This window comes from Bufo bufo, chromosome 1, assembly GCF_905171765.1.
Source record: "Bufo bufo chromosome 1, aBufBuf1.1, whole genome shotgun sequence".
Taxonomy (NCBI): Eukaryota; Metazoa; Chordata; class Amphibia; order Anura; family Bufonidae; genus Bufo; species Bufo bufo.
The window spans coordinates 211,596,910-211,624,755 of NC_053389.1; the positions used below are offsets into that span (position 1 = coordinate 211,596,910).

Below are 27,846 nucleotides of genomic sequence, written 5' to 3' on the forward strand. Positions count from 1 at the left end.
CTGCATGAGAAAATGCATACTATTAAATATAAAAAATATTTACCCTATAAGGCAAATGGAGAAAAAATGTTAAAATGGCTGATTTGCAGTTTTTTTGGTTGTTTCACCTCCCACAAAAAAATCTAATAAAAAGTGATCAAAAAGTCATACACACACAAAAAAAAAAGTTATGGGGGAAGGAAGGTTCAGAATATGACGATGTAAAGAAAAATATATTTTTTTCAACGTTTTTTTCAGTATTACTATAATATGTGGTATCATTGTAACCGTACTGACCAAGAGAATAAAAGTACTGTAACAGACCAGTTTTACTGCATAGGTAACACTGTAAAAACAAAACCCATGTTTTTGTTTAGAATTCTACCCAATTAGGAATTTTTTTTTTCTGGCTTACCACTACTTTATGTGCAACCGTAAATGGTGCCATTAGAAAGTAAAACTTGTCCTGCAAAAAAAAAAAAAAGCCCTTATACAGTTATCTGAACATAAAAATAAAAAAAGTTATGGCTTTGGGAAGGCTGGAAATGAAAAACTAAAAAAAAACAAAAAAAATTAATTGCCTTTTTCCTGAATGGGTTAAAGTAGACTTGAAGACTCTGTGTGGTCTAACAATCATGTGTTAGTCAGTCCCTTCTGGACCGCTCTTCATGTAGCATACCAAGAAAAATTAACATTTAGAATGGAGAAACATGACTGCGTGACAAAGCTAGTATTTTTTTGCAGTCTGTAACCATGGAAACACATATTTAGATCTGAATAAGATTTGTTGAGTCCTTATTGAGCACATACACAATGGAGTCACATTATTATGACCACAATCGAATAATTATAGTAAACGCTGTGTGCAGCATGTATAGCAGTAGTGATAAGTGGCAGGGGCAATATTTGAATTTGCGATATTTCGTGAATATTTTGTAGAATATTAGTTATATATTTGAGAATTCGAGATTATATTCTTGATTGAGAAAATCAGCAATGTAATATTCGTGCAATGCGCGCGAAATGCCGGCGTGGATCACTTATGCTACATTTTTCAAGCTAGTATAAGTTTCCTGAGACTGGAGAAAATGGTTGGCACGGCAGAACATTACAATAGCTTTATATGCCGATAGAGTGCTCCAATATATTTTTGGCAATAAATTATGCACATCTTTTTTCTCAATAAGTGCAACTTGTGACATGACAGCACTATGTCTGTAGTATGAACTGTATGTATGGACTGCAGAACCTATCACACTGCCTAACACCCTGCACTGGAACCTATCAGCTACACTATAGATCAATCTAACCTACACGGACTATCTCCCCCTATCTGAATTATATATATATATAAGTTAACTGTCTAATGTAATAACACAAAGCACAGAGTACAGCAATGACACTGCTGTCTCTTTCATAACTGCAATAAACTTTAGAAAATGGCTGCTGGGGAGGTTCTTATGTAGTAAGCGGTAGGAAACTTATTTATTGGATGATAGTGATGTTGCTAAGCTGTGACAAAGCCTTCTCATTGGCCCACAAGCTAGAAGATGGGAGGAATGATTACTTGATGTGTACTGTGTTAAAAAAATATATATATATATTCGATTTTACAAATATTTAGCGCTATATTCTAAATATTCGCAAATTCTCAAAGTGCCGATATTCGCGATTAAAATTCACTATACAAGTATTCGCGCTCAACAGTATACAGCAGCTAGATAGGCTCGGAGTGACTCAATAAGGTCCTGGCAGCTTGTAGTGGGTATATGGAGCCATGCTGACTGCTGGAGGGTGCGTGGGGTAGGATTTATAAAGAGAACACGATGAACGAGGGGGTGCCATAAATGCTCAATTGGGTCCAAATCTGGGAATTAGGGTGCCAGGGTAATACTTGGAAGTCTTGGCCATGCTCTTCTAACCAAAGCAAGACATTTCTAGCAGTGTGACGTGTAGCATTGTCTTGCTGGAAGATCCCATCCGCTAAAGTAGGACAAATAGTATGTATTGCTGTACATAATCTTCAAGATTCATAGCCAAGTTGACAGTGTCTTCCACGTGAATGATCGGGCCCAGCGAATGCCATGAAAACATCAGTTCAACGAAGCATAAAATGGGACTCATCGGAGAAGGCAACCCTTTGCCAATCAGCAGAAGTCCAATTCCAATACTACCATGAAAATTGAAGCCTTTTCTGCTGATGCAGTAGGGCTCGCTAAACTATTGTTTTAGACACATATCTGGTAGCCCCCTTGTTCATTTTGGCGGTGAGCTGCTCCACCATAGCATGTCAGGCCACCCTTGTGCACCTTCATAGCTGACGTTCACCTCTCACATCAGTTACACGTGGTGTTCTGCAGTTTCTACATTGCTTATTTGCAATAGTACCATTTGTCCATTCAGTATGCACTTTCACCACAGCAGCAAACAGTTCACAAACACATTTTCAACCTATCACACTCCTTATATATGCACCAAGCCAGCTCCCGACAAATGACTTTCATGAGCTACTTGCTGCCAATATCAAAAGTAGGAAGTGTTCATAATAAAGTGACTAGAGATGGCCTTGCAGTTCGCCCGGCGGTCGGTTTGCAGCGAACTTTGCTCGTTCGCTGTTCGCCGAACATGCGAACATATGGCGATATTCGCACCCACCATATTCTTTTACATTGTGAAGAACTTGGACCCATGACACATCCATCAGGTGGTACAGGACAGCCAATTGAGACGTTTCAGCACATGGACATACCCCCTACCTTATAAATAAACCTGATCTGGCTGCCATTTTACATTCTGTCTTTTGCCAGTGTAGGGAGAGTGACAAACGTTACTGGAAAAAAAGTATTATAACTGGTGTAAGAGACCAGTGGCCCCCCAAAACGACAGATTGAAGCAGGGTGTTATACAACAATATACTTTCATAATAGTTTATTTGGGTACTGCAGAAATTTTGCCTGTTTTGCTGCGTTCCCTCTGCTACACACAGTGACAAACGGTACTGGGAAAAAAAGTATTATAACTGGTGTGAGAGACCAGTGGCCCCCAAAATGACAGATTGAAGCAGGTGTTATATAACAATATACTTTCATAATAGTGTATTTGGGTACTGCAGAAATTTTGCCTGTTTTGCTGTGTTCCCTCTGCTACACACAGTGACAAACGTTACTGGAAAAAAAGTATTATAATTGGTGTGAGAGACCAGTGGCCCCCCAAAACGACAGATTGAAGTGGGGTGTTATATACCTTCTTCCACATACACTGCGCTTCTCTAGAGACTTTTGTCACAGGGTGATTTAAAAAATGACAGGCAGAGGAAGAGGCAGGCCCTTCCGCAGGGGTGGTCGGGGTAGGGCAGGAGCACCAGGCCAGAGCCAAAGTGGGAAGTTGCAGAAGGTGCGTTCAATTGCGTCAAAGGACGCACCAGACTTGGTTGAGTGGCTCACTCAGCCTTCCGCTTCTGCACCCTTCTCATCCTCTCTGTCTGCACCCTCTTCACTCTCTGCTGTGTGCACTCTCAAAGACACCAACACCACCAACATATACCCTCCGCTTGAGTCACAGGAATTATTTTCCGATCCATCACAAGACATTTCCAATGCAAAGCCATTCTTGGCATCGGATCAGGAAGAGGAGGTAGCAACGGCCGCCACTCAGCAGTCTGACGACAGTACCCAGATCAGCCCAAGGAGGTTGGTCCCCGCTGTTGCTGCCTACTCCGAGATCTCTAATGTTAGTGGTGGGGAAGGTGACATCAATGATGACGTGTCTATGGATGTCACGTGGGTGCCCACAAGAGAGGAAGAGGAGGGGAGTTCAGAGGAAGAGTTGGACCAGCAGATAGGGAGGAGAAGCAGGCAGAACTTACATTGCACAGGAGGGAAAAACCAGACTGCTAATGTATCAGGAGTGAGCCATCAACCATTTACGGTCACATCTGGCGCTCCCAGGACGTCGGCACATGGCTCCACAGTGTGGGCTTTTTTTAACGTGTCCGCTGCTAGCAATAGTGTTGCCATCTGCAGCCTTTGCAGTCAACGTGGAAGTCGTGGTAAGCCCAACACTCACCTAGGGACGACCGCTTTAAGAAGGCACCAGGCCTCCCATCACCGAGCCCAGTGGGAGCAACGCCGTCAGAACCCACAAAGCCACACTCCAGGTGCTCACCGTCCAGCCTCTTCTCCTTCTCCTTCTCCTCTCTCCTCACAATTGTCCTCCACTCCACCTTCCATTGTGCCGTCCTCTCGTTTATCTGGCAAAAGGCAGGCTTCCGTGGCCCAAATGTTCGAGCGTAAAAAACATGATGAAGCCGGATAACCCTCTTGCCCAACGGTTGACCGCTGGCTTGTCGGAACTGATAGCCCGTCAACTACTGCCATATAAACTGGTGGACTTGGAGGCCTTTCGAAAATTTGTGGCCATTAGAACATCGCAATGGAAGGTCCCAGGAAGGAAATATTTCTCTCAGAAGGGCATCTCAGAGCTATATGGCCACGTTCAGTGGCAAGTGAATGTATCTCTAGCACACAGTGTCGGTGCCAAGATACATCTGAGCACAGAGACGTGGTCTAGCAAACATGGGCAGGGAAGGTATATAACTTTTACTGCCCACTGGGTGAACCTTCTGACGGCCGTCAAACATGTAATCTGTGGCACCCCGTGTAGATTTGGTTTTACCGCCACGGATTGCATGCAGGCCTGCCTCTTCTTCTCCTCCTCCTACTCCATCCTCCATCTCCTCATCGACTGACTCCTCCTTTTCCGCTGCTACCGTCTCTTCCGCTGCGCCTCCCAAGATCCCCAGAACCTATTCGACATGCCAGATGAGACGTTGCCATGATGTGCTGCGTCTGTTGTGTCTGGAAGCCAAGAGCCACACCGGTCCTGCACTCCTTTCAGCTTTGCGTTCACAGGCTGATCAGTGGCTAACCCCGCTCAATTTGACAGTTGGTAAAGTGGTGTGCGACAACAGTGCCAATCTGCTGACGGAGCTTAAACAGGGCAAAATTACACACGTGCCATGCATGGCACATGTCCTCAACTTGGTCGTGCAGTTGTCAAATACCCTGGGGACCAGGACGTCTTGCGGCAGGCCAGGAAAATCTCTGGCCATTTCAGAAGATCTTACATGGCCATGGCTCGTCTTGCTGACATTCGTCAGCGACACCACCTGCGCGTCAGACGTCTGATATGTGACTGCCTGACACGATGGAACTCAACCTTGTATATGCTTGATAGGCTGCTCCAGCAGAAACGTGCAGTTAACGACTACCTGTACGAACTCTGCGTCAGGACAGGTTCTGGGGAGCTTGTTTTTTTTTTCAACGTGCCAGTGGTTGCTCATGCGCGACGCATGCAGACTTCTGCGGCCATTTGATGAGATCACCAAACTGGATAGTCGCAGCCAGGGCGCCATCAGTGACATCGTACCTTACGCCTTCTTTCTGGAGTGTGCATTGCGTCGTGTTATTGATCAAGCCGTCGAGGAGCAGGAGCAGGAAGATGAGGAAGTCGCAATGCTGGATGAATTCCCGGGGGGGCTACTCCATCTGAGACAACAACAGGAGTCTGAAGAGGAGTCAGAGGAGGATGGTGTGGGGTGGATGAGGAGGAGCAAGAAGAGCATGCTTTAAACTTTTCTGTGATCCCTGGTGTTGTCCGTGGATGGGGGGAGGAGAACGAGGACGACATTATCCTGGATGATGAGCAGGAGCCAGACCGCTACACCGCTTCCAGTTTAGTGCAAATGGGGGCCTTCATGCTCAAGTGTTTTAAGAGGGACCCCCATATAAAAAGCATAAAGGGCAAGGACCAGTACTGGGTGGCAACGTACTTAGACAAAAAATGGCGGAAATGTTACCACCATCACAGAGGTTAGAATGCAGCACTTCCAGGTCTTGCTTCGAGAAATGCTGCATTCTGCTTTTGCGTGCGCTGGCATAGGAATTTCCACTCACAGAGAGACAGTTGCGGGTACCAATCCAACAGCGCCTGCAAGAAGAGGGTGGTTTGAAGATGTGTTGGTCACTTCTGATATGAGATCCTTCATTCAGCCGACCCATCAACAGCTTTCCTCCGGATCCAGCATCAGGGAACGCCTAGACCGACAGGTGTCCGACTACATCGGGTTAACGGCCGATGTGGTCGCTCTGAGAAGTGATGAACCCCTGGACCACTGGGTGGGCAGGCTTGAGCTCTGGCCAGAGCTTGCACAATTTGCAAAGGAACTGTTGGCTTGCCCCTCGTTCAGTGTCCTGTCCGAATGGACGTTCAGTGCAGCAGTGGGGATTGTGACTGATAAGCGCACTCTCCTAGCTCACGACAGTGTTGACTACCTCACATTTCTAAAAATAAATGAGGCATGGATCTCGGAGGAATTCAAGACATCTGACCAGTAGACCATGTTTGATTCAAATTCCTCATGACAGCCCACAAATATCCGCCACCACCCATAACAATTCATGGTCCCTGTCTTAGGTAAATACAGCGGCATAAAAGGCCTTTTATGTCCGTGGAATGCCTAACTTTTGGGGCCTGTAGTGGCCAACAATTACTTCGTTATCCTGTGAATGCCTAATGTACCTCCAGCCACAGAATACAAACTTCTTTGCTGTCAGGTGAACACCTGTTGGCTAATTTTTGGGGCCTGTAATGGCCGACACTTACTTATTTATCCTGTGAATGCCTAATTTTTCTGACTGGAATTGAAAATCAATGGGTCTGTAAACGTTCCGCTAAATTGAGGAACGGATGCGGACATATTTTACAGACGTGTGAATGGACCCTATATGTATTTGACATGTATTTACCAGCTGATGTCAGTTCTGGCTGATTTAGGCCGAGCTATTACACTAAAACAGAGCAATATTACAAAACAAAAATACACGTTATAACTGTATAAACAAATTATATAACTTATTAGAAAATAAATAAAAAAATTTAAGGCAACTTTTCCAATAGCAGGAGCATCCCCTGCACCCCCTTCATGGCCTGGCGTTGCCTCTCCTCCATGGCCTTCATGCGCTCTTGAAAGGCCCGCATATCCTGGCGGTGCTCCTTCTGCATTTTGGCCAATTTGGCCTTCAATGTCTTCAGTACTGTTTGAAAAAATATATAAAATGAACATTATTTGCAATTCTAATTAAACCTTTAAATCTTTATTTTGTGGTGCATCTGACTTTATGATCGCTTGCTATTACACCTTTTAGTGATAAAAGTTGTCAAAAAAAATGCCTTTTTGGAGAGTTTTAAATTTTTGTTTTGAAAGGTGTTCACCTGAAGGGTTAGTTGGTATGATATTTTTATACAGCTGCTTGTTACAGATACGGCAAGACCTAATATGTTTCCTTATTTTTTAGTTATTTCTGTTTTACACAATAAAAGCATTGTTGAACCAAAAACAATTCATGTTTTACTGTCTCCATAGTTTGAGAGCCATATTATTGGTTTTATTTGGCGATTGTCTAATGTTAAGGTCTCATTTTTGGCAGAATGAATGAAATGACCGATTGTTACTATTTTGGGGGGCATATACCTTTCTTGATAGCTTGGTGTTGCACTTTTAGTGATGTTAGGTGACTAAATTAGTATTATTGTTTATTTTTTTTTATTTTTACAGTGTTCACCTGAGGGGTTAGATCATAGGATATTTTTATAGAGACGGTCGATATGTACACGGCGGTACAAAATATGTCTGTTTGTCTATTTTTTACATTTTTTTTTTATTTAAAGTCTTTATATCTCAATACGTTAGTTAGTGATATTTATGATGATTATATAGTTTATTAGTTAGTGATATTTCAATACAGTATAATTTTATTTTGTTAGTTAGTGATAGTTCTATAGAGTATGATATTATTTATTTGTTAAGTTAATGGTTTTAATGTAGATTAACCCCTTAGGGACCGGGCTCATTTTCACCTTAAGGACCAGGCCATTTTTTGCAAATCTGACCAGTGTCACTTTATGTGGTGATAACTTTAAAACGCTTTAACTTATCCAGGCCATTCTGAGATTGTTTTTTCGTCACATATTGTACTTCATGACACTGATAAAAATGGAGTAAAAAAAATTCATTTTTATTTATAAAAAAATACCAAATTTGCTAAAAATTTTGAATAATTTGCAACTTTCCAAGTTTCAATTTCTCTACTTCTATAATACATAGTAATACCTACAAAAATAGTTATTACTTTACATTCCCCATATGTCTACTTCATGTTAGGATCATTTTGGGAATGACATTTTATTTTTGGGGGACGTTACAAGAAGCGAATCTTGAAATTTCTCAGAAATTTTCAAAAACCAACTTTTTAAGGACCAGTTCAGGTCTGAAGTCACTTTGTGAGGCTTACATAATAGAAACCACCCAAAAATGACCCCATTCTAGAAACTACACCCCTAAAGGTATTAAAAACTGATTTTACAAACGTTGTTAACCCTTTAGGTGTTACACAAGAATTAATGGAAAATAGAGATGCAATTTCCAAATTTCACTTTTTTGGCAGATTTTCCATTTTAATTTTTTTTTTCCAGTTACAAAGCAAGGATTAACAGCCAAACAAAACTCTTTTCTATGTTCTCAGCCTATATGCATCCGGCTTCTATGTTCTCCTTCTACATGTACCCAGCTTCCCTATTTACCGGTCTTTATATGTACATATGTTATATCTGTGTGTGGGATATCTATATCTCTATCAGTACGAAATAGGCCGTCTGGGTCCTACAGTTAATACGGGGTATTTCTCATGCAGGTCCGGACTATTAGTGGATCTGGTATTGGAAATCCCTCTGTATTTTATATTGTCTGGCTCCAATATTAGTCTTTTTATGTGGGAATTGTACGTCTAGTGTTTACCTATTAGGTCTCCCAAAAATGCTGCCTAAGTATTGTAAATCAGGAGGGGTGCCCTCGCCGGTTCAGGGGGTAGCCCCCAGGCTTGATTAGACAGATTTTTGAAGTCTTCACTACCCAAAACTAGGAGAGGTGTGCAAAGATCTGTCCCACAGGCTGAGTTGGGAGAGGTTAATATTGACTGGTCAGAATTGGGTACCACAGAATCTAGTACGCCCCAGAGTGAAGGTTTGGATAGTATTAATTAAAAAAAACTCTCAGATATATTAGGATTAGTAAATTCCACCAGCACCTCAGTTGCAGAGTTTGCCTTCTCCCTCTCAGTAGTGCAAGGAGATGTTACGATAATTAGAGATGAAATGACAAAATTGAGACTGAAGGTGAAGGAGTTGGAATCAGCAGTTATTTCTGTTACTTCAGAGAACAGTTTTTTTAAAAAGAGATTAGAAGAGGTAGATCAAGATCGCTCTTGGCTCAGAAGGAAAGTGATAGATCTGGAGGATAGGTCCCGTAGATACAACTTGAGACTGGTGGGTTTCCCAGAAGGAGTAGAACAGGATAATCTTGCGAATTTTATCCAAAAATGGCTGGTTAGAAATTTAGGGCCAGATCATGATGCATCTACCTTTTGTGTGGAAAGGGCCCACAGAATCCCCTTTAAAAAACCTCCTCCAGGGGCCTCTCCTAGGTCAATTTTGGCGAAACTGGTTTGTTCAAAGGACCGGGATTGGGTACTGAGACGTAAAAGAGAAGTATTAGACACTCATTTTGATGGTAATCTGATATCGATATACCCAGATTTGAAAGAGGTTGATGGGTAATGTGTTATACCTTATCAACCATGTAGGGGGTCTTTTGGGGGTGGGTATAAGGGAGGGATTGGCTGTCGTCACTGGCTCTTTATGTCTACGTGTCTCTCTCCTAGATGGGGAACTGGGATTCTCATCTATGCATTGCTTCTGCCACATAATATTCTATTCTGGAATTTGAGAGGGTTGGGAGACAGAGTTAAGAGGACGGTGGTGTTTGATCTTGTAGCTCGTCATTTGCCGGGTATTGTGGTATTATTAGAAACCCATGCATCAGTAGATAGGCTCTATACATTGAAAAGAAAATGGGCTTCTCTTGAATATCATGCTTACTTCTCCTCTTATGCAAGAGTGGTCAGCGGATATATTCACCGTGGGATGGAGTTTCAACCTGTAGATAATATGATTGATAAAGAAAGGAGATTTGTTTTCCTGCATGGTTTCTGGAATGGGCAGGAGATTATATTTGCGTTTATTTATATTCCTCCACCATATAAATCAACTGTCTTTTCTCTATTATCTAAATATATAGCCACAAAAAATCAATGTCCACTATTAGTAGCAGGAGACTTTAACTCTGTTCCTGATCCTTAGTCGGATCGTTTTTCTACCTCCTCTGAGCGAGGTCGGACTGGATCTCCTTTGAGCACTATTTGCCAGGAGCTGGCGCTGGTTGATATCTGGCGCCACCTCTATGGCAATAAGATAATCTTTTCTTGCTACAGCCAGTCCTATGGGTCAATGTCCCTCATTGATCTGGCTTTCGCAAGTCGTGATTTGAATCATCAAATTGTGAAAATGAAGTATGAACCCATGGAATTTCAGATCATTCCCCAGTCCTTATTTCGTTCAGAGAGGTGGACTTTCCAGCCCCAGGTAGAATCTTTAAACTGAATTCGCATTGGTTTGATGTGATAGGGGAGCAACATCGAATTGATCTGGATATACAGAAATTCTGGGGCTTTAATGTAGGCTCGACACATATACACTATGTGTGGGATGCATTAAAGGCCCATATAAGGGGCTTATATTTTACTAAAATCAATAGGTATAGATAGGAACTTCGCCGAAGGGAGCAACAGCTAACAGAGACAATTAGGAGCTTACAGGGTGCATTAGTTGTCCACCATAATGAGCAATATATAATCCAGTTAAAGGAGGCCAACTCATAGCTTAAGACACTTGTGTATAGTAAAGCTCAACATAAGCTTCTTTTCCAAGGTCAAAACCGTTTCTGTGAATCGGGCAAAACGGGTAAGTTTTTGGCACGGTTAGTTGCTAATCAGAGAGAGGCTACTAGTATAAGGGAGATTAGGACTTCAAAAGGTAATAGGGTGAGGTCCCCAGAGATGATTAGGGAGGAATTTGTGAAATACTATTCTTCTCTCTACCAGTCCGACCCTACTCCTAGTCGGGATGATATGGATCAATACCTAAAACATTTGGAGCTCCCCCAGTTAGACCCACAGGACAGGGAAATGCTGGATCGCCCCATTCTTCTGGATGAGTTGCGATCGATACTTCCATTGTTGAAATACAATTCATTCCCTGGTCCTGACGGTCTACCGTTTGAACTCTATAGGTACCACGCCAAATCGCTCCTTCCAATTTTTGTGCGGGTCTTGAATGAATCCTGTTTATCTGGTTCTTTACCCCCATCATTTAGAGAGGCAGTGATCACTTTGGTGTTGAAAAAGGATAAAGATATATGCGATATGGGGTCATATAGACCCATATCACTCTTAAGCACAGATTACAAAATCTTCGCAAAAATTTGGGCTAATCGCTTGAAGAGGGTCATAGCCTCTCTGGTACATCCCAATCAGACGGGATTCATTCCGGGCCGGCAAATACAGATGAGTTTTTATAGGGTGTATTTGAATCTCTCTGCTGGGGGTAGTATAGACCACTCCATCCTGTCTCTAGATGCCACAAAGGCGTTTAACAGGATGGAGTGGTCTCTGTCTCATTTCGGTTTGGGGAATGTATTCATAGAAATGACCCAAATGCTATATGAACAGCCTTCAGCTTCTATTAATATTAATGGCATTATTTCTTCTCCTGTTACGATGTGGCGAGGGATGAGACTGGGATGCCCCCTTTCTCCCCTCCTGTTTGCCCTATTCATTGAATCGTTGGCCTGTAAGATCCGATCAGATAACCGCATAGATGGCTTTGGGGTGGCAGGAGTGAGTGATAAAATAAGCCTCTATGCTGATGATGTTATTCTGTTTTTGGATCAGGGATGGAAAATCCTTCCCTATGTGATGGAAGCGATAGAGGATTTCGGTAAATTATTGGGTTATCTGATTAATTGAACCAAGTCATCGCTCCTCCCGCTGAACCGCAAGGCCGTGGATGAGGGGAGTGGAGTCCGGGTTCTCGCTCCCAATAAAACTTTGGACTACTTGGGGGCTAAGATTGCGGTTACTATAAATAGGTTTTATCAGCTTAATTTGGCCCCGGTTTTGAATAAAGTTAAGTCTAAAATATGCGCTTGGCAGAAATTGATATTGGCACAGACTGATCGAATAGCACTGGTTAAAATGATCATTCTGCCTATTGTGATGTATCCGATGTGTGCTTCCCCTGTTTGGATCGATGATATTTTTTTCCATAGATTGGAGACTCTTATTAACCATCTAATATGGGGAAGGAAGAGGGTGCGTATAAAACAAAGATACCTATGGCTGTCGGAATCGGAGGGCGGGTTATCACTTCCTTTTTTTCAAGGATATTATTTATGTGCACAGATTCAGCAATGTAATTTTAAAGAGATGTTTCTTTGGATAGGACCGCGCTACCTCTGGAATCACAGAGAATCCACAATCGAAGCCAGCAAGATATTCACAAGCATGGGGAAGCAAACAGGCCAGTCAAAACCTCTCCTCCTCTCCTTTCCAGGCTTCTATGGAACACCAAAATTGCATCCAATAGTGAAGTACCGTCATGCAAGTCGGAGTAAAAACGGTTTTATTATACTCACAATGCACACGTATAAACAAGCAGTATACAATGGATCAAAATCACCCGACCCGGGTTTCGCTCAACCGAGCGAAACCCGGGTCGGGTGATTTTGATCCATTGTATACTGCTTGTTTATACGTGTGCATTGTGAGTATAATAAAACCGTTTTTACTCCGACTTGCATGACGGTACTTCACTATTGGATGCAATTTTGGTGTTCCATAGAAGCCTGGAAAGGAGAGGAGGAGAGGTTTTGACTGGCCTGTTTGCTTCCCCATGCTTGTGAATATCTTGCTGGCTTCGATTGTGGATTCTCTGTGATTCCAGAGGTAGCGCGGTCCTATCCAAAGAAACACTTTTACCTGTGTGAACTGTACCCACTTCACCGTCGGGACCTGCGACACCACCAAGCAACGTATTTTTGAGGCTTATTTATTTATTTTTATAAATAATTTTAAAGAGAGTTTACTTGCACAATATTTGACTCAGGTTATGGATAAACCAATAGAGAATATTTTCACATGTTTGGAATCTGGTTATTTGGGATTGAGGAAGTCCCTATTGATAGCTTGGACCCTGCAGAGGGTTTGGAATAAGCTTAAGAGGATACTTAAAGTCTCCTATTCTTTTGCCTTCACCCCTCTGTGGGAGAACAGGAATCTGGTGGAATTCTTCAAAATCACAGATTTTATTTATTGGCTCCATAAGGGGGTTGTCAATGTGTGTCATCTTTTTTCTTTGGGACATTTTAAATCGTTTTTGGAATTTAACTTCACTGATAGTACATCATTAGATTTGTTTATGTACTCACGTTTAAAACACGTATATGAGGCTTCTAGCAACAAAGGTTATATTTTTCCACGGGAGAATTTATTTTTTGATTATTGTTATGCCCAGACAGATGAGAGGGTTAAGATAGCTAGTTTATACTGTAAACTTTGAATGGCATTGGCAACCGTATATTTAAAAGCCCAAGTAAATGGGAGCAAGAGTTGCATTGCCCCCCACTACAATGGGCCAGTATTTATAGAAATGTAAGAAAGGCTACAATCTCTAATGCTCACAGATTAATTAAATTTAAGATCTTGCATCAATTGTATTATACGCCAAAAACCCAAGCGAAATTTCCTCAAAATAAAGGCCGAGATTGCTGCTGTCCTAAATGTGGATGTGTGAACGTGGAATTCGACCATTTACTTTGGAACTGCAGCAAATTTAAATGGTACTGGGAACAGGTCTTTGTAGCCCTACAAAAGGAGTCCTATTCAACATATAACCCTGGGATGTTGACAGTGATGTTGGGATATTTTTCTCCAGACATGTTAATTCTGGTCTGGGTCACACAGATCTGGATGAGGGGTCTGATGGCTGCAAAAGTCATCTAAATTAAACACTGGGGGTCTGTCTCCCCACCCTCGTTAATTGAATGGATCCAGTACCTTCAACAAATTAAAATTTATGAGGATATGGAAAGGAAACAGAGAGCGGCACGTGTGACTGTTTAGACACAATTATTACCGCAATTATAGCTGCATTTGATAGAGCTGCAGTGGCGACAGCCAATTGGGGGGGAGGCTATAGTTCTATTTCTTGTATATTAATACTGAATCTATTGTGATATCCATAATGTATGCAGGATTATGTTCTCTCTTATAGGGTAGTTGACAATTGCCCACAATGGCTATCCTGTATTAGTTGTTTTCTCTATTATAATGTGTGTTGTTTTTCACTTTGTATAAAAAACAAACAAAAAAAAAACAGCCAAACAAAACTCAATATTTATGGCCCTGATTCTGTAGTTTACAGAAACACCCCATATGTGGTCGTAAACTGCTGTACGGTCACACGGCAGGGCATAGAAGGAAAGGAATGCCATACGGTTTATGGAAGGCAGATTTTGCTGGACTGGTTTTTTGACGCCATGTCCAATTTGAAGCCCCCCTGATGCACCCCTAGAGTAGAAACTCCAAAAAAGTGACCCCATTTATAAACTACGGGATAAGGTGGCAGTTTTGTTGGTAGTAGTTTAGGGTACATATGATTTTTGGTTGCTCTATATTACACTTTTTGTGGGGCAAGGTAACAAGAAATAGCTGTTTTGGCACCTTTTTTTAATTTTTTTATTTACAACATTCATCTCACAGGTTAGATCATGTGGTATTTTTATAGACCAGGTTGTCACAGACACGGCGATACCTAATATGTATACAATTTTTTTACCCAATGATTTCCTTTTTGAAACAAAAAAAATCATGTTTTAGTGTCTCTATAGTCTGAGAGCCATAGTATTTTCAGTTTTTGGGTGATTATCTTAAGTAGGGTCTCATTTTTTGTGGGATGAGATGATGGTTTGATTGGCACTATTTTGGAGTGCATATGACTTTTTGATCACTTGCTATTAAATTTTTTGTGATGCAAGGTGACAAAAAATTGCTTTTTTTACACCGTTTTTATTTTTTAGTTTTTACGGTGTTCACCTGAGGGGTTAGGTCATGTGATATTTTTATATAGCAGGTTATTATGGAGGCGGCGATACCTAATATGTATACTTTTTTAATTTACTTAAGTTTTACACAATAACAGCTTTTTTTAAACAAAAAAAAGATGTTTTAGTGTCTCTATATTCTGAGCCATAGTTTTTTTATTTTTGGGGCGATTGTCTTGGGTAGGGGCTCATTTATTGCGGGATCAGGTGACGTTTAGATTGGTACTATTTTGGTGGGCATATGCCTTTTTGATCGCTTGCTGTTGTACTTTTTGTGATGTAAGGTGACAAAAAAATGTTTATTTAGCACAGTTTTTATTTTTTATTTTTTACGGTGTTCATCTGAGAAGTTAGGTCATGTGATATGTTTATAGAGCCGGTCGATACAGCGATACATAATATGTCTACCTTTTTTTTTTCCCTGATCTTTACCAATTTTATTTTTAACTTTATTTGGGGAAAATGACGTTTTTGTTTATTTTTACTTGAAACTTTAAATTTTTTTGGGGGGAAAACTTTATTTTTTAAACTTTTTTTTTCACTTTATTTTTTGTCCCACTATGGGACTTCAACTTTTCGGGGTCTAATCCCCTTTGCAATGCATTGCAATACTTCTGTATTGGAATGCATTAGCTGTACGAGTAATACAGTGTGTATTACTCTTACAGCTTCCTGGCGGTGAGATCCAGGGGGCTGGATCTCACAGGCTCGTAACAGGAAGGCAGCGGTGATGCCTCAGAAAGGCATCGCGCTGCCTTCCATGCCATCGGTTCCCCCCTACAGCCGCATGGGGGCTCGATGGCACTGCCGCAACCTGTAAAAGCCGCAAACCGCAGGTCTGAATTGACCTGCGGTTTGCGGCATTCGCCGACACGGGGGGGTCACAGGACCCCCCCGCGCATTGTCCCCGGGTGCCTGCTCAATGATTTGAGCAGGCACCTTGTTCCAATAACCACCCGCCGGGCGGCGATGATCAGAACTACACAAGCAGTACCGGTACGTCATGTGTCCGGAACAGGTTAAAGAGTTACTGTCCAGTGTTCTTTTATGTATTACTATAGTGTATGTTGTTGCCTTATTGTTGTCCCTTTTAATGTTTATGTACATGTTATGGATACATAATCATATTGCTATGTGCACATATTTACCCTTTTCTTCGCCTTCGAGTCCTGAGATGGGGCGGTGCTGGAGGGTTCAGCACTTTCAACCTCCTTCACTTCTCCCACATCTGGTGGGGGTGGCTCAATAGGCTGGGAGGGTCCGGCCTCCTCCTCCTCTTCCTCCTCTTCCTCCTCAACCTCCACAACCTCCACGGCCTCCGTCAATCGCCTTCTCTGAATGGAGGGAATAGGAACTTCTGTGATCACAGAATGTTCAGATTTTAGATAAACAACTCTGTAATCTTAACAACATTAGATATAAAGAATTTCCAATATGGAGGTATCTATATATAATTGCAGTGGCTGCCAGCTTTATGACGCATAACTCAATCAAAAATTAACAGCATGCAAAAAGACATCCCCTCCACAGTGTCTTGATGAAACAATATGTCGAGAGGAGACCCATGTGATGGGATTATCTCCTGAGTGCATTATAGGATTATCTACTTCTCTACACCAGATTCGGTTACTTCTTAATCCCATCACTAACACAATAGAACAAAGGGACAAATAAACTAACACATTCATTGGGGGTCTCATAGCAGAGTTAACCCTTATTACGTTTATGGATTCACACCATGCAACTTTAATGGGGAATAGCAAAGATGTGGCCTATAAACGCAACCAAAAAATAATAGTTTATAGTTCCCTCTAACCCAAATAGGTCAGAGTGGGGGTCTCCATAGTCCTGGGTCAATAGCCCGTAGGAAGGAGGCTAGCCCTCAGGCTTCTACTGCAGACACAGTGATGGTTCAGTCCGTCACTTGTCTGGCACAAACCCAACACATTACATCACCCAAACACCATTCTCACAATGAAACATGGTGGTGGCAGCATCATGTTGTGGGGATGTTTTTCAGCAGCCGGGACTAGGAAACTGGTCAGAGTTGAGGGAAAGATGGATGGTGCTAAATACAGGGATATTCTTGAGCAAAACCTGTACCACTCTGTGTGTGATTTGAGGCTAGGACGGAGGTTCACCTTCCAGCCGGACAATGCCCCCAAACACACTGCTAAAGCAACACTTGAGTAGTTTAAGGGGAAACATATAAATGTGTTGGAATGGCCTAGTCAAAGCTCAGATCTCAATCCAATAGAAAATCTGTGGTCAGACTTAAAGATTGCTGTTCACAAGTGCAAACCATCCAATTGGAAGGAGCTGGAGCAGTTTTGCAAGGAGGAATGGGCAAAAATCCCAGTGGTAAGATGTGGCAAGCCCATAGAGACTAATCCAAAGCGACTTGGAGCTGTGATTGCCGCAAAAGGTGGCTCTACAAAGTATTGACTTTAGGGGGGTGAATAGTTATGCACATTGACTTTTCTATTATTTTGTCCTATTTGTTGTATGCTTTACAATTAACCAATTTAAAAAAAGGTCTAACTTGTGGGCATGTTCTACAAATTAAATGATGCAAATCCTCAAACAATCCATGTTAATTCCAGGGGGTCAGGCAACAAAAAATAGAACAAAGTCAAGGGGGGTGAATACTTTTGCTTAGCACTGTATACATTACAGAGTGTTGGCAAAACATACAAAAGTTATTTACGCATCTACCTGTGCATTTTTCGTCCCGGATTCTTTTTATAAACCGGGGGTGTCTTTGCTTCATGTCTGACCACACCTGATGGTGTTTGGCGCCAGATCTCAAATGCCAGCATCTGTACAATCCGCTGCTTCTCGGCGTGGGACCAGGTGCGGTTATATCCCCTCCCTAACATCCACCGCAAGATAAAAATGCACGCATATAATCCCAATTTTTAACAATAATAGTACTGAAAATAATTTACTCAAGAATTTAATGCTTTGAAGTGGAAATATTAGATTTAGGCCGCCTGCACACGGGCGTGTTTTTTCACAACTACAGACCGTACAAACCGGGCCTCTGCCGTCCTGCAGAGTGGGCAAGCGCACGGCGTCATTGGTTGCTATGCCGACAGGCGCTTGGGGCCACTACTGCTGTACTGTGATACACTTGTATGATCTATACAAGTGCATTACTGTACAGCGGTGGTGGCAAGAAGCGCATGGCGTCATAGCGAGTTAGCAACCAATGACGCTGTGTGCTCGTCCACTCTGCAGGACATCAGCCTGGGTTTTTATGGTCTGTACTGTTTTGGTTAGAACATGGGATTGTATTAAAACTGTATGTGGGTGGGGTCTGAGCTATCAGATATTGTCCAGCTAAGCAGAGATTTACCAGTCTAGTGAAGTGACGGTCCGGTATGGGGTGCACAGCTGGTTCGCCTCCCTGGGATGCACCCTGGGTAACTCTAAATGAACCAGCAAATACTGGCGGTCAGACAAAGAATGCTTCTCCTGAGTCCTGACCAACAGGATACAAACTATAATCTATAGACTCTGTGTGTGTGTGCGGTATATAGTGTGTGTCTGTGTGTGTGTGGTATATAGTGTGTGTGTGCGGTATATAGTGTGTGTGTGTGTGTGTGGTATATAGTGTGTGTGCGGTATATGGTGTGTGTGTGCGGTATATAGTGTGCGGCATGACAATGGATGTGCAATGTGCATGTGAAATATTTTTCTATGCTTTCCATACAAATATGCTACTAACATAGTGGGTGTGATGTCACACGAATACTTAGTGCAAAAATCAATAATATCTAGTGAGACCTTATAAAATGTGAAGTTTTGTGCAGAAAAATTAGAATCGCAGGAGGTCGCACTGGCGATTTTTTTATAACACTCTTTATGCATATAAAGCGATTGTTCAGATATGCCGGTGAAATGTAATCAAATACACTACTTTAATGATTACTTACAGTCACCAGGAGTTCTTCCTCTTCGTTGCTGAACTTCGTTCCAACCATCGCATCCATTTAATAGCTAGTAGGTGCAAACCAGTTGCTGTTGGCCACGCCTTTCTAGCGCATGTGCTCTTGCAATAATACTTTGCTGAAAATTCGCAGATAAAAAAAATAATGAATGTAGATTGCAGATTTACTTAATACTTCTGGTATGTCAGTGTCCATGTTGTGGGACTATGTGTGCACATCTAGTAAGTATTTTGTGGCTGCAAATATGACCTGGAGGTTTTTCAGGTTCTCCTGCCATTAAAATGAATGGAACCCGCCGCGAAGCTGCGGTTTGCGAACATTTTATCGCTTTCGCGCAATCGCGTTCGCGAACCGTCCATCACTAAAAGTGACTCCACTATATTTTGTTTCAATTTTCCTACAACTAAAGATAGTCATACAAATGATTTGTCAATGCCCATTTAACACAATATTCTATAAATTTTAATGAAATTAGGCATACTGTGCAATGAAAACAGAGAATATTATTACAGTTGTTCCTGCTACAATGAAAGCTATTTCAGTGTCTTTCATTATAATTACATCTCTCTTTTCTTTAGTACATTTGAATATAAAAATGATGCATCATGTTACTTCTACTTTTTTTTATTTTTCAGGAAAAAGGTTCCACCTTTCTTCAGTTGGGGGCTTCTACAGAACAGCAACTGCAAGTTATCTTTGAAGTTCTTGAGGAATATGATTGGACGGCTTTTGCAGTCATTACCACTTTATTTCCTGGCTATGAAGACTTTGTGGATTACATAGAATTACTAACTGATAGTAGTTTTATTGGATGGGAAAATCGAGGTGTTTTAACACTCAATCTTACTGATGACCCCAGTGGGGCAAAAATGAAGAGACAATTAAGAGAGATAACTGTACAGGTGCGACTGCTCTACTGTTCCAAAGATGAGGCTGATGGCGTCTTCAAAGCTGCAAGAGAAGCTGGGTTAACCGGACCTGGGTACATTTGGTTTATGGTGGGAACCAACTTAGGAGGCACAGATTACATGCCTGAGCACTTGCCTGTTGGTCTGTTTACAGTGTTGTCTGCTGGATGGAAAGATGACGTCAATCGTAGAGTTCAAAATGGAGTTGCTATAATCGCTAAAGGGGCTGAGGCTTTATACAAAGATTTTGGCTTTATACCAGAATTTAACAATGACTGCAGAGCACCAAACCTTACTCAAGGAAGTGAAAATCTGCACAGGTAATGATCAGTGTTGATCCTATTATTCCACTGATAGTTGGAGTAAGTTATTTCTGAGTCTAAATAGTTTTTTTTTTAAATGTCATAGGTGATGAAAAGTTAGGATTATTTTACAGTTATTTCATTTCATTATTAAAGGGGTTTTCTCATCTCAGACAATGGGGGCATATCGCTAGCATATGCCCCCATTGTCTTATAGGTGCGGGTCACACCGCTGAGACCCGCACCTATATCGAGAACGGAGCCCCGAAAGTGAAAGAGAGTGCACTGCGCATGTTCAGCCCCCCATTCATTCATTTCTATGGGGCCGACGAAAATAGCTGAGCACTGGCTTGGCTATTGTCGTCTGCCCCATAGTAATGAATGGGAGCATGGGCCGCGCATGCGCGACACGCTCCCATTCACTTCTATGGGAGAGGCACAGCGCTCCCCGCTCCCCTCCAGCCACAGCGCTCCCCGCTCCGTTCTCGATATAGGTGCGGGTCCCAGATGAGAAAACCCCTTTAAGTACTGTGAATTCTTTTCCCCATAGTTTCTGTTATTTGGCTCTTTAGGTCTCTTTTATTATTTTTATGATTGCATTTGTCTTCTTTTTTTTCCTCCTCCACTTCCCTTTAATAAACATTAATAGGTTTAAACATTGAATCAAATATTAAAATAAATCTTACTGTAACTCTTCCTAAGCCTGGCAATACTGCTCCCAAGATCACATTAGTAGTAGGGACCTCTTTAAATATCTATTATAACTAACGTTTGCATTTGTATTTTAATTGAAGTACAAATCATTAGGTAGTGGATATATACAGTATAAGGGCTCATGCACACAAATGTATTTTCTTGCCGCATCCATTACATTTTTTTTGCGGACCGTATGCGGAACCATTCATTTCAATGGGTTTGCAAAAAAAAAACGGAAGATACTCCGTGTGCAATCCGTTTCCGTATGTACGTATTTCTGTTCCGCATAAAAATAGAACATGTCCTATTATTGTCCACATCACATACAAGGATAGTACTGTTCTACTAGGGGGCAGCTGTTCTGTTCCGCAAAATACAGAATGCACACGGACATCATCCGTATTTTTTGCGGACCGCAAAATACATACGGTCGTGTGCATGAGGCCTAAATAAAACGCTTATTAGTGAACATACTCAGGGTCATCCTCCAAGAACCTTTCTGGAAACATATGAAACTGTTTTAACCCCTTAATGACCAGTCTGTTTTGGGCCATACTGACCAAGCGTTTTTCTTCCTTTTTTCATCGTCGTGTTCCAAGAGCTATAACTTTTATATTTTTCAGTCTATATAGCTTTATGAGGTCTTGTTTTTTGCAGGACAAGTTGTAGTTATTAATAGCGTAATTTTGGGGTACACATTAATAAAAGTTAATCAGAAAGTTGACTCTTTCTGGGAGGGAGATGGGAAAAACAGCAATACTTCCACTGCGTTTTTAAGTTATAAATTTTGCGGAATTCATTTTTTGGTATAAATAACATAATATCTTTATTCTCTGGGTCATTACGATTACAGTGATACCAAATACATATATATTTTTTTACATTTTACTACTTTTTTGCAATTTTTAAAGAAAAAAATGTTTTTGCATTGCCGCTTCCCAAGACCCATAACTTTTCTTTCTATGCAGTTGTGTGAGGGCTTGATTTTTGCAGGACGACTTATATTTTTCATTGGTTCATTTTGGAGTAAATGGCGCTTTTTGATCGCATTTTATTACGTTTTTTCAGTGGCAACTAAGAATAAATTAGCAATTCTATTTTTTTATTTTTTTTTACGGCGTTCAACGTACAGGATAATTTACATGTTACATATTTATTTAGTCCGGGTCGTTACGAACGAGTCAATACCAAACATATGGGGAAGATTTTTTTATTGCAATTTCTTTTTTGAAAAGCGTATTTTCAATGGAAAAAACGCATAATTTTTTTTATGGGATTTTTTTTATTGAATAAATTTGTTTTTTTTACTTTTTTTTTACCACTTAATAGTCCCACAAGGGGACTATAACAGACAGCTTTTTGATTGCTTTTAAAATGCAATGCACTATCCCTACAGTGCATTGCATTTTAATGGCAATGCTATTCTAACATTGAGAGGTGCAGCCTGCTGGAAATTACTGAAGGCTGGTCTTGGGCCTACATCAGGCCCCAGGCAGCCTTTACACACATAGGCACCCCGCAATCGCATTTGTGGGGTGCTCTCCCTGTCACTACATTACATGCGGCAGGCGCCATGGCCCACGGCATGTAAAGTGTTAAACAGCTCAGATCGGCACTCCTGCCTGTCCGGGCTGTTAGAGCAGGGCCGAGGCTCTAGAGCAAGAGCCAGGTCCCACGTAAAAAAACGGCGGCAGAGCCTAGGGCCTCTTAGTGACCGCCGTAAAAACACATATGAGTGGTCACTAAGGGGTTAAAATATCTTAAAATTACAAATCTTTGAAATAATTAGACTTCATGGGTTAAACATTTGTCCAAATCAATTCTTAAGAAATTAATTGTAACTAATCAGAATTTTTATAATTAGAAGTTTTGATTGTAAGGAATCAATTAACTTATCTCTATCACGAACCCTTTGATTCAAACTAGTCAAAAGCCAAGTCAATATGAAAAATTTACTCTTTTAAAAATGACATAATAAAAAGTTACTTATGTGGATTCCAGAGAAAACATGTGGCAGTATTACATACCCAAGGGAAAAATAAATGCAATTTAATGTAAAAGCACAAGTAAAATTATACATCATGGACCATGCTCCCATGGGATTTGGTAATGGCTGAAAGTGTGGAAACATTTAAGAAAGCTAAACATCTTAATAACATTTTCTTTCCTGTATATATAATTAGAGATGAGCTAAGTTATTCGCCAAATAAAAAAATAAAAATTGATCCGAATTAATTAGTGATGAAGCGCGTTGAAAATCAACTATTTCCCGGCTGTAGGGATCATGTATATCAGTGTACATCACTGTGCATTGCAGAAACATGCATAGCTAGTCCGCTGTGGTAGAGAAACAGTGTTAGCAGCAGGCACGGGCGCTGGGCTCCCTCTTTTCCCTCCTGCCGCCCAGCTGACAAACACGGGCAGCAACTAACTTAACTCTGCTACATATGTTCCATGCCAGAGTTTCCTTCCTGCTGGAGACTTGCATTAGTGTTGAAGCTTGCATGGGTGTCAGTGTCTAGCCTGTCTATTCCCTGTGCAAAGGTGTTTATCTTGTCTGCCTTCCTGTGTACCGAATCCTGCTATTGTACTCCTGGACTTTGCTTTCTGCCGCCTGCCTCTGACCTCGGACTTCGTTTATGGACTTTGCCTGTTTGCCGCCTGCCCCTGACCTCGGATCTTGTTTGCTGACTTCGCTTGATTGCCGCCTGTCCTGACCCGTACCTTCAGACCTCGTACGTCCCCTTGGTGCTTGCACCGAGCACTCTGACCCCCTGGTCAGCTGCCACTGACTTGGGGACTACTCTGGAGTGGCACCTGGCAGCTACCCTACGGAAAAAGCCTATACCCACCATCAGGGGCTCTAGTGAATACCAGGTAGCTGCATAGTTACACCCCTCCGGAGTATACCCAGTCAGTGGCGCAGTGGGTCCACACCCGCTTGCATAACAAACAGTTACTGTGCGTCAGTATGACAGGCAGATGACAGGCATCACTCTTAGGCTACATGCACACGACCGTATGTGTGTTGCGGTCTGAAAATCCGCAAGGAAAGATCCGCAAAAAAATATAGCATATAGCCTCAGAATTAGTTCACACTTCACTTACTTAATCAGTTACTGGTCTAAAACTGGCAAAATAACTAATGTGAACTCAGTTTTAGAGATGGCCTTGCGGTTTGCGGTGAACTGTGCTCGTTCGCGATTCACCGAACATGCGAACATATGGTGATGTTCGCATGTGCCATATTCTTTTACATTGTACCGTACTTTGACCCATGACACATCCATCAGGTGGGACAGGACAGCCAATTGAGATGTTTCAGCACATGGACACATGGACACACCCTCACCCTATAACAGAACCCTATCTGGCAGCCATTTTACATTCTGTGTAGGGAGAGGTTGCTTTGTGAAGAGGGACAGACTGTTAGGGACACCAAACGCTAGCTAATATGGCCACAAAAGTCAGTTTAAGGACTGGTATAGGTGTGCTATCGATAGTTGTGACATACTGAGTGGTGTGATATACTTATAATATACTTTCTAACATAGAAAGCATATTATAGTGCATTTGTATTGTGCAGCAGTTGTGTGCGGTTCTGCTGCGATACCGCAGCTATATAGAGGGGCAAGCACAATTGGAATAACTAATTGCAACTGGTGTAATATACCTTTGCCCCAAAAAAAACCTGATTGAGGGGTGTGATATACCTATAATATACTTTCTAACATAGAAAGTATATTATAGTGCATTTGTATTGTGCAGTAGTTGCGTGCGGTTCTGCTACAATACCGCAGGTATATAGAGGGACAAGCGTTATTGGAACAACAATTTGCAATGGGTGGGATATACCTGTTGCCCCCCCAAAAATGATTGAGGGGTGCGATATACCTGCTTCCACAAAATACTGATTTAGTGGGTTTGATATCCCTGCTTCCACCAAATAATGATTCAGGGGTTCTATATACCTGTCTCTACAAAATATTGTTTGAGGGGTGCGATATACCTGGTTCTACAAAATACTGATAAAGGGGTTTTACATATTTGCCTCCACAAAATACTGATTAAGGAGTGTGATATACCTGCTTCCATAAAATACTGATTAAGGGGTTTGATATTCCTGCTTCCGCAAAATACAGATTTAGGGAGTGCGATATACCTGCTTCTACAAAATACTGATTAAGGTGTGTGATATACCTGCTTCCACAAAATACTGATTAAGGGTTTTTTATATACCTGCTTCCACAAAATACTGATTGAGGGGTGCGATATACCTGCTTCCACAAAATATTGATTAAGGGGTTCTATATACCTGTTTCCACAAAATATTGATTGAGGCCTGCGATACACCCACTTCCACAAAATACTGATTGAGGAATGCTATATACCTGCTTCCACCAAATATTGATTAAGACCTACGATACGCCAGCTTCCACAAAATACTGATTGAGGGGTGCGATATACCTGTTTCCAAAAAACACTGATTGAGGGGTGCGATATACCTGCTTCCACAAAATACTGATTAAGGGTTTTTTATATACCTGCTTCCACAAAATACTGATTGAGGGGTGCGATATACCTGCTTCCACAAAATATTGATTAAGGGGTTCTATATACCTGTTTCCACAAAATATTGATTGAGGCCTGCGATACACCCACTTCCACAAAATACTGATTGAGGAATGCTATATACCTGCTTCCACCAAATATTGATTAAGACCTACGATACGCCAGCTTCCACAAAATACTGATTGAGGGGTGCGATATACCTGTTTCCAAAAAACACTGATTGAGGGGTGCGATATACCTGCTTCCACAAAATACTGATTGAGGGGTTTGATTTACCTGCTTCCACAAAATACTGATTGAGGGGTGCAATATAATGTCACGGCCTATGATGTACGCTGTGACACTGTTGCCACACTTGCGGTTGCCGGTGGTTATGTGTATGGTATGCTTGTATGTGCACTTCCCCTTTAAGTGGCTTCCTTCCTCTGTCTGGTGTTGGAAGGGTTAACTCCCTTCCTAGTGTTTTGTGAACACTGGGTTTATGTGTTTGTGGGTGTGACTGCTTGGGCTATTTAGTCTCTACTGGAAGCCTGTAGCTCAGTTGTTCCTCCAGGCTTGGTGTGTGCTGGTGGTTCACTGCTCCTGGCTTTACCATCCTTCCAGTGAGGGCCACCCTTGTGGTCATAGATGTTCTATGTCTTCCCGGTGTCTCCTTCCCCTCCTGTCCTTATTTGTATGGAGTGGGTTATGTGCAGGGTGTTTGAATGTCTAGTTTGGTGTCATGTTTACTAGACATTCCCCTGTCTTAAGTTATTGCAGCTATAGTGTCCTGGGTTCCTGTGTGGTTTGTGGTGTGTGCTGTGTCCTTTAATGTTGGTGTCGATACTAGCACTTGTGCACGGGTTCCAGTCAGTGTGTCTGTGGCAGGTAAGTGTGTTACTCGTTTCACTTGCCTGCCATCTGCTTTAGGCCTCTTTCACACTACCGTTTATTTTTTCCGTTTTGCGGTCCGTTTTTTGCGTTCCGTATACGGTCCGTATACGGAACCATTCATTTCAATGGTTCCGCAAAAAAAACGGAATGTGTTCCGTATGCATTCCGTTTCCGTATTTCCGTTACGTTGAAAGATAGAACATGTCCTATATTTGGCCGCAAATCAGGTTCCGTGGCTCCATTAAAGTCAATGGGTCCGCAAAAAAAAGGGAACACATACGGGAATGCATCCGTTTGTCTTCCGTTTCCGTTCCATTTTTTTCTGAACCATCTATTGAAAATGTTATGCCCAGCCCAATTTTCTCTATGTAATTACTGTATACTGTATATGCCATACGGAAAAACGGAACGGAAAAACGGAACGGAAACGGAAACACAACGGAAACAAAAAAACGGAAAAACAGAATGCAAAACACTGAAATGGACATACTGTAGTGTGAAAGAGGCCTTAGCTGTATGTGTTTCCCCTCCTTTCAGCCTGGCCTTAGTTAGAGACTCCTGTTCCTCCGTGTTGTGGATGAACAGGTAGTCTCTCCCCTGCTCCTAAGTGAGGGATTTCCAGGGCGACTCAGGATATTAGGTATCCAGTGTATGAGCCGTCCCACCTTCGGGGTCCGCTCATATGGTGAGGAGTCAGGGAGAGGATTAGGGACGCGGTAGGAGGTGACCTGCTCCCTTACTACTCCTTTTTGGCCAGGCTGATCCCCTTTAGCCTTTGACATCGCACGGTGGGGGGTTTCCCCCACTCCCCGCCGTGTCATATAACTGCTTCCACCAAATATTGATTCAGGTGTTCTATATACCTATTTCCACAAAATAATGATTGAGGAGTGCGACATACCTGCTTCTACAAAATACTGATTAAGGGGTTCAATATACATACTTCCACAAAATACTGATTGAGGGTTGCGTTATACAAGCTTCCACTAAATACTGATTGAGGCCTGCAATATACCTGCTTCTACAAATACTGCTCTTCTCTAGGGTCTTTGGCACAGGGTTATTTAGAAAATTACAGGCAGAGGAAGAGACAGGCCGTTCCGCAGGGGTGGTAGGGGTCGGTGAGGTGCACGTGTCAGCTGCTGACAATAGTGTTGCCAACTGCAGCCTGTGTTGTCAACGCATAAGTCGCGGTAACGACCGAATAAAGAAGGCACCTGGTCTCCCATCACCGAGCCCAGTGGGAGCAACACCGACAGAACCCACAAAGCCACACTCCCGGCGCTCCACGTCATGCCTCTTCTCATTCTCCTTCTCCTCTCTCCTCCCATTTATCCTCCAATCCACCTTCCACGATGCCGTCGTCGCGTTCATCTGGCACAAGACAGGCTTCCGTGGCCCAAATGTTCGAGCGGGAAAAAATCATGACGCCGGATAATCCGCTTGCCCAA

General features: G+C 42.1%; 1 protein-coding gene across 1 annotated transcript in view; it reads left to right on the forward strand.

Annotated features, from left to right (window-relative positions):
• Positions 1-27,846, forward strand: part of GRIN2D (glutamate ionotropic receptor NMDA type subunit 2D) — a 642,162-nt gene that overhangs the window by 64,953 nt on the left and 549,363 nt on the right. The window contains exon 2 of the mRNA XM_040434835.1: positions 19,680-20,272. Within this exon, the coding sequence (XP_040290769.1) occupies positions 19,680-20,272 (593 nt within the window). The remainder of the gene's footprint in view (positions 1-19,679; positions 20,273-27,846) is intronic.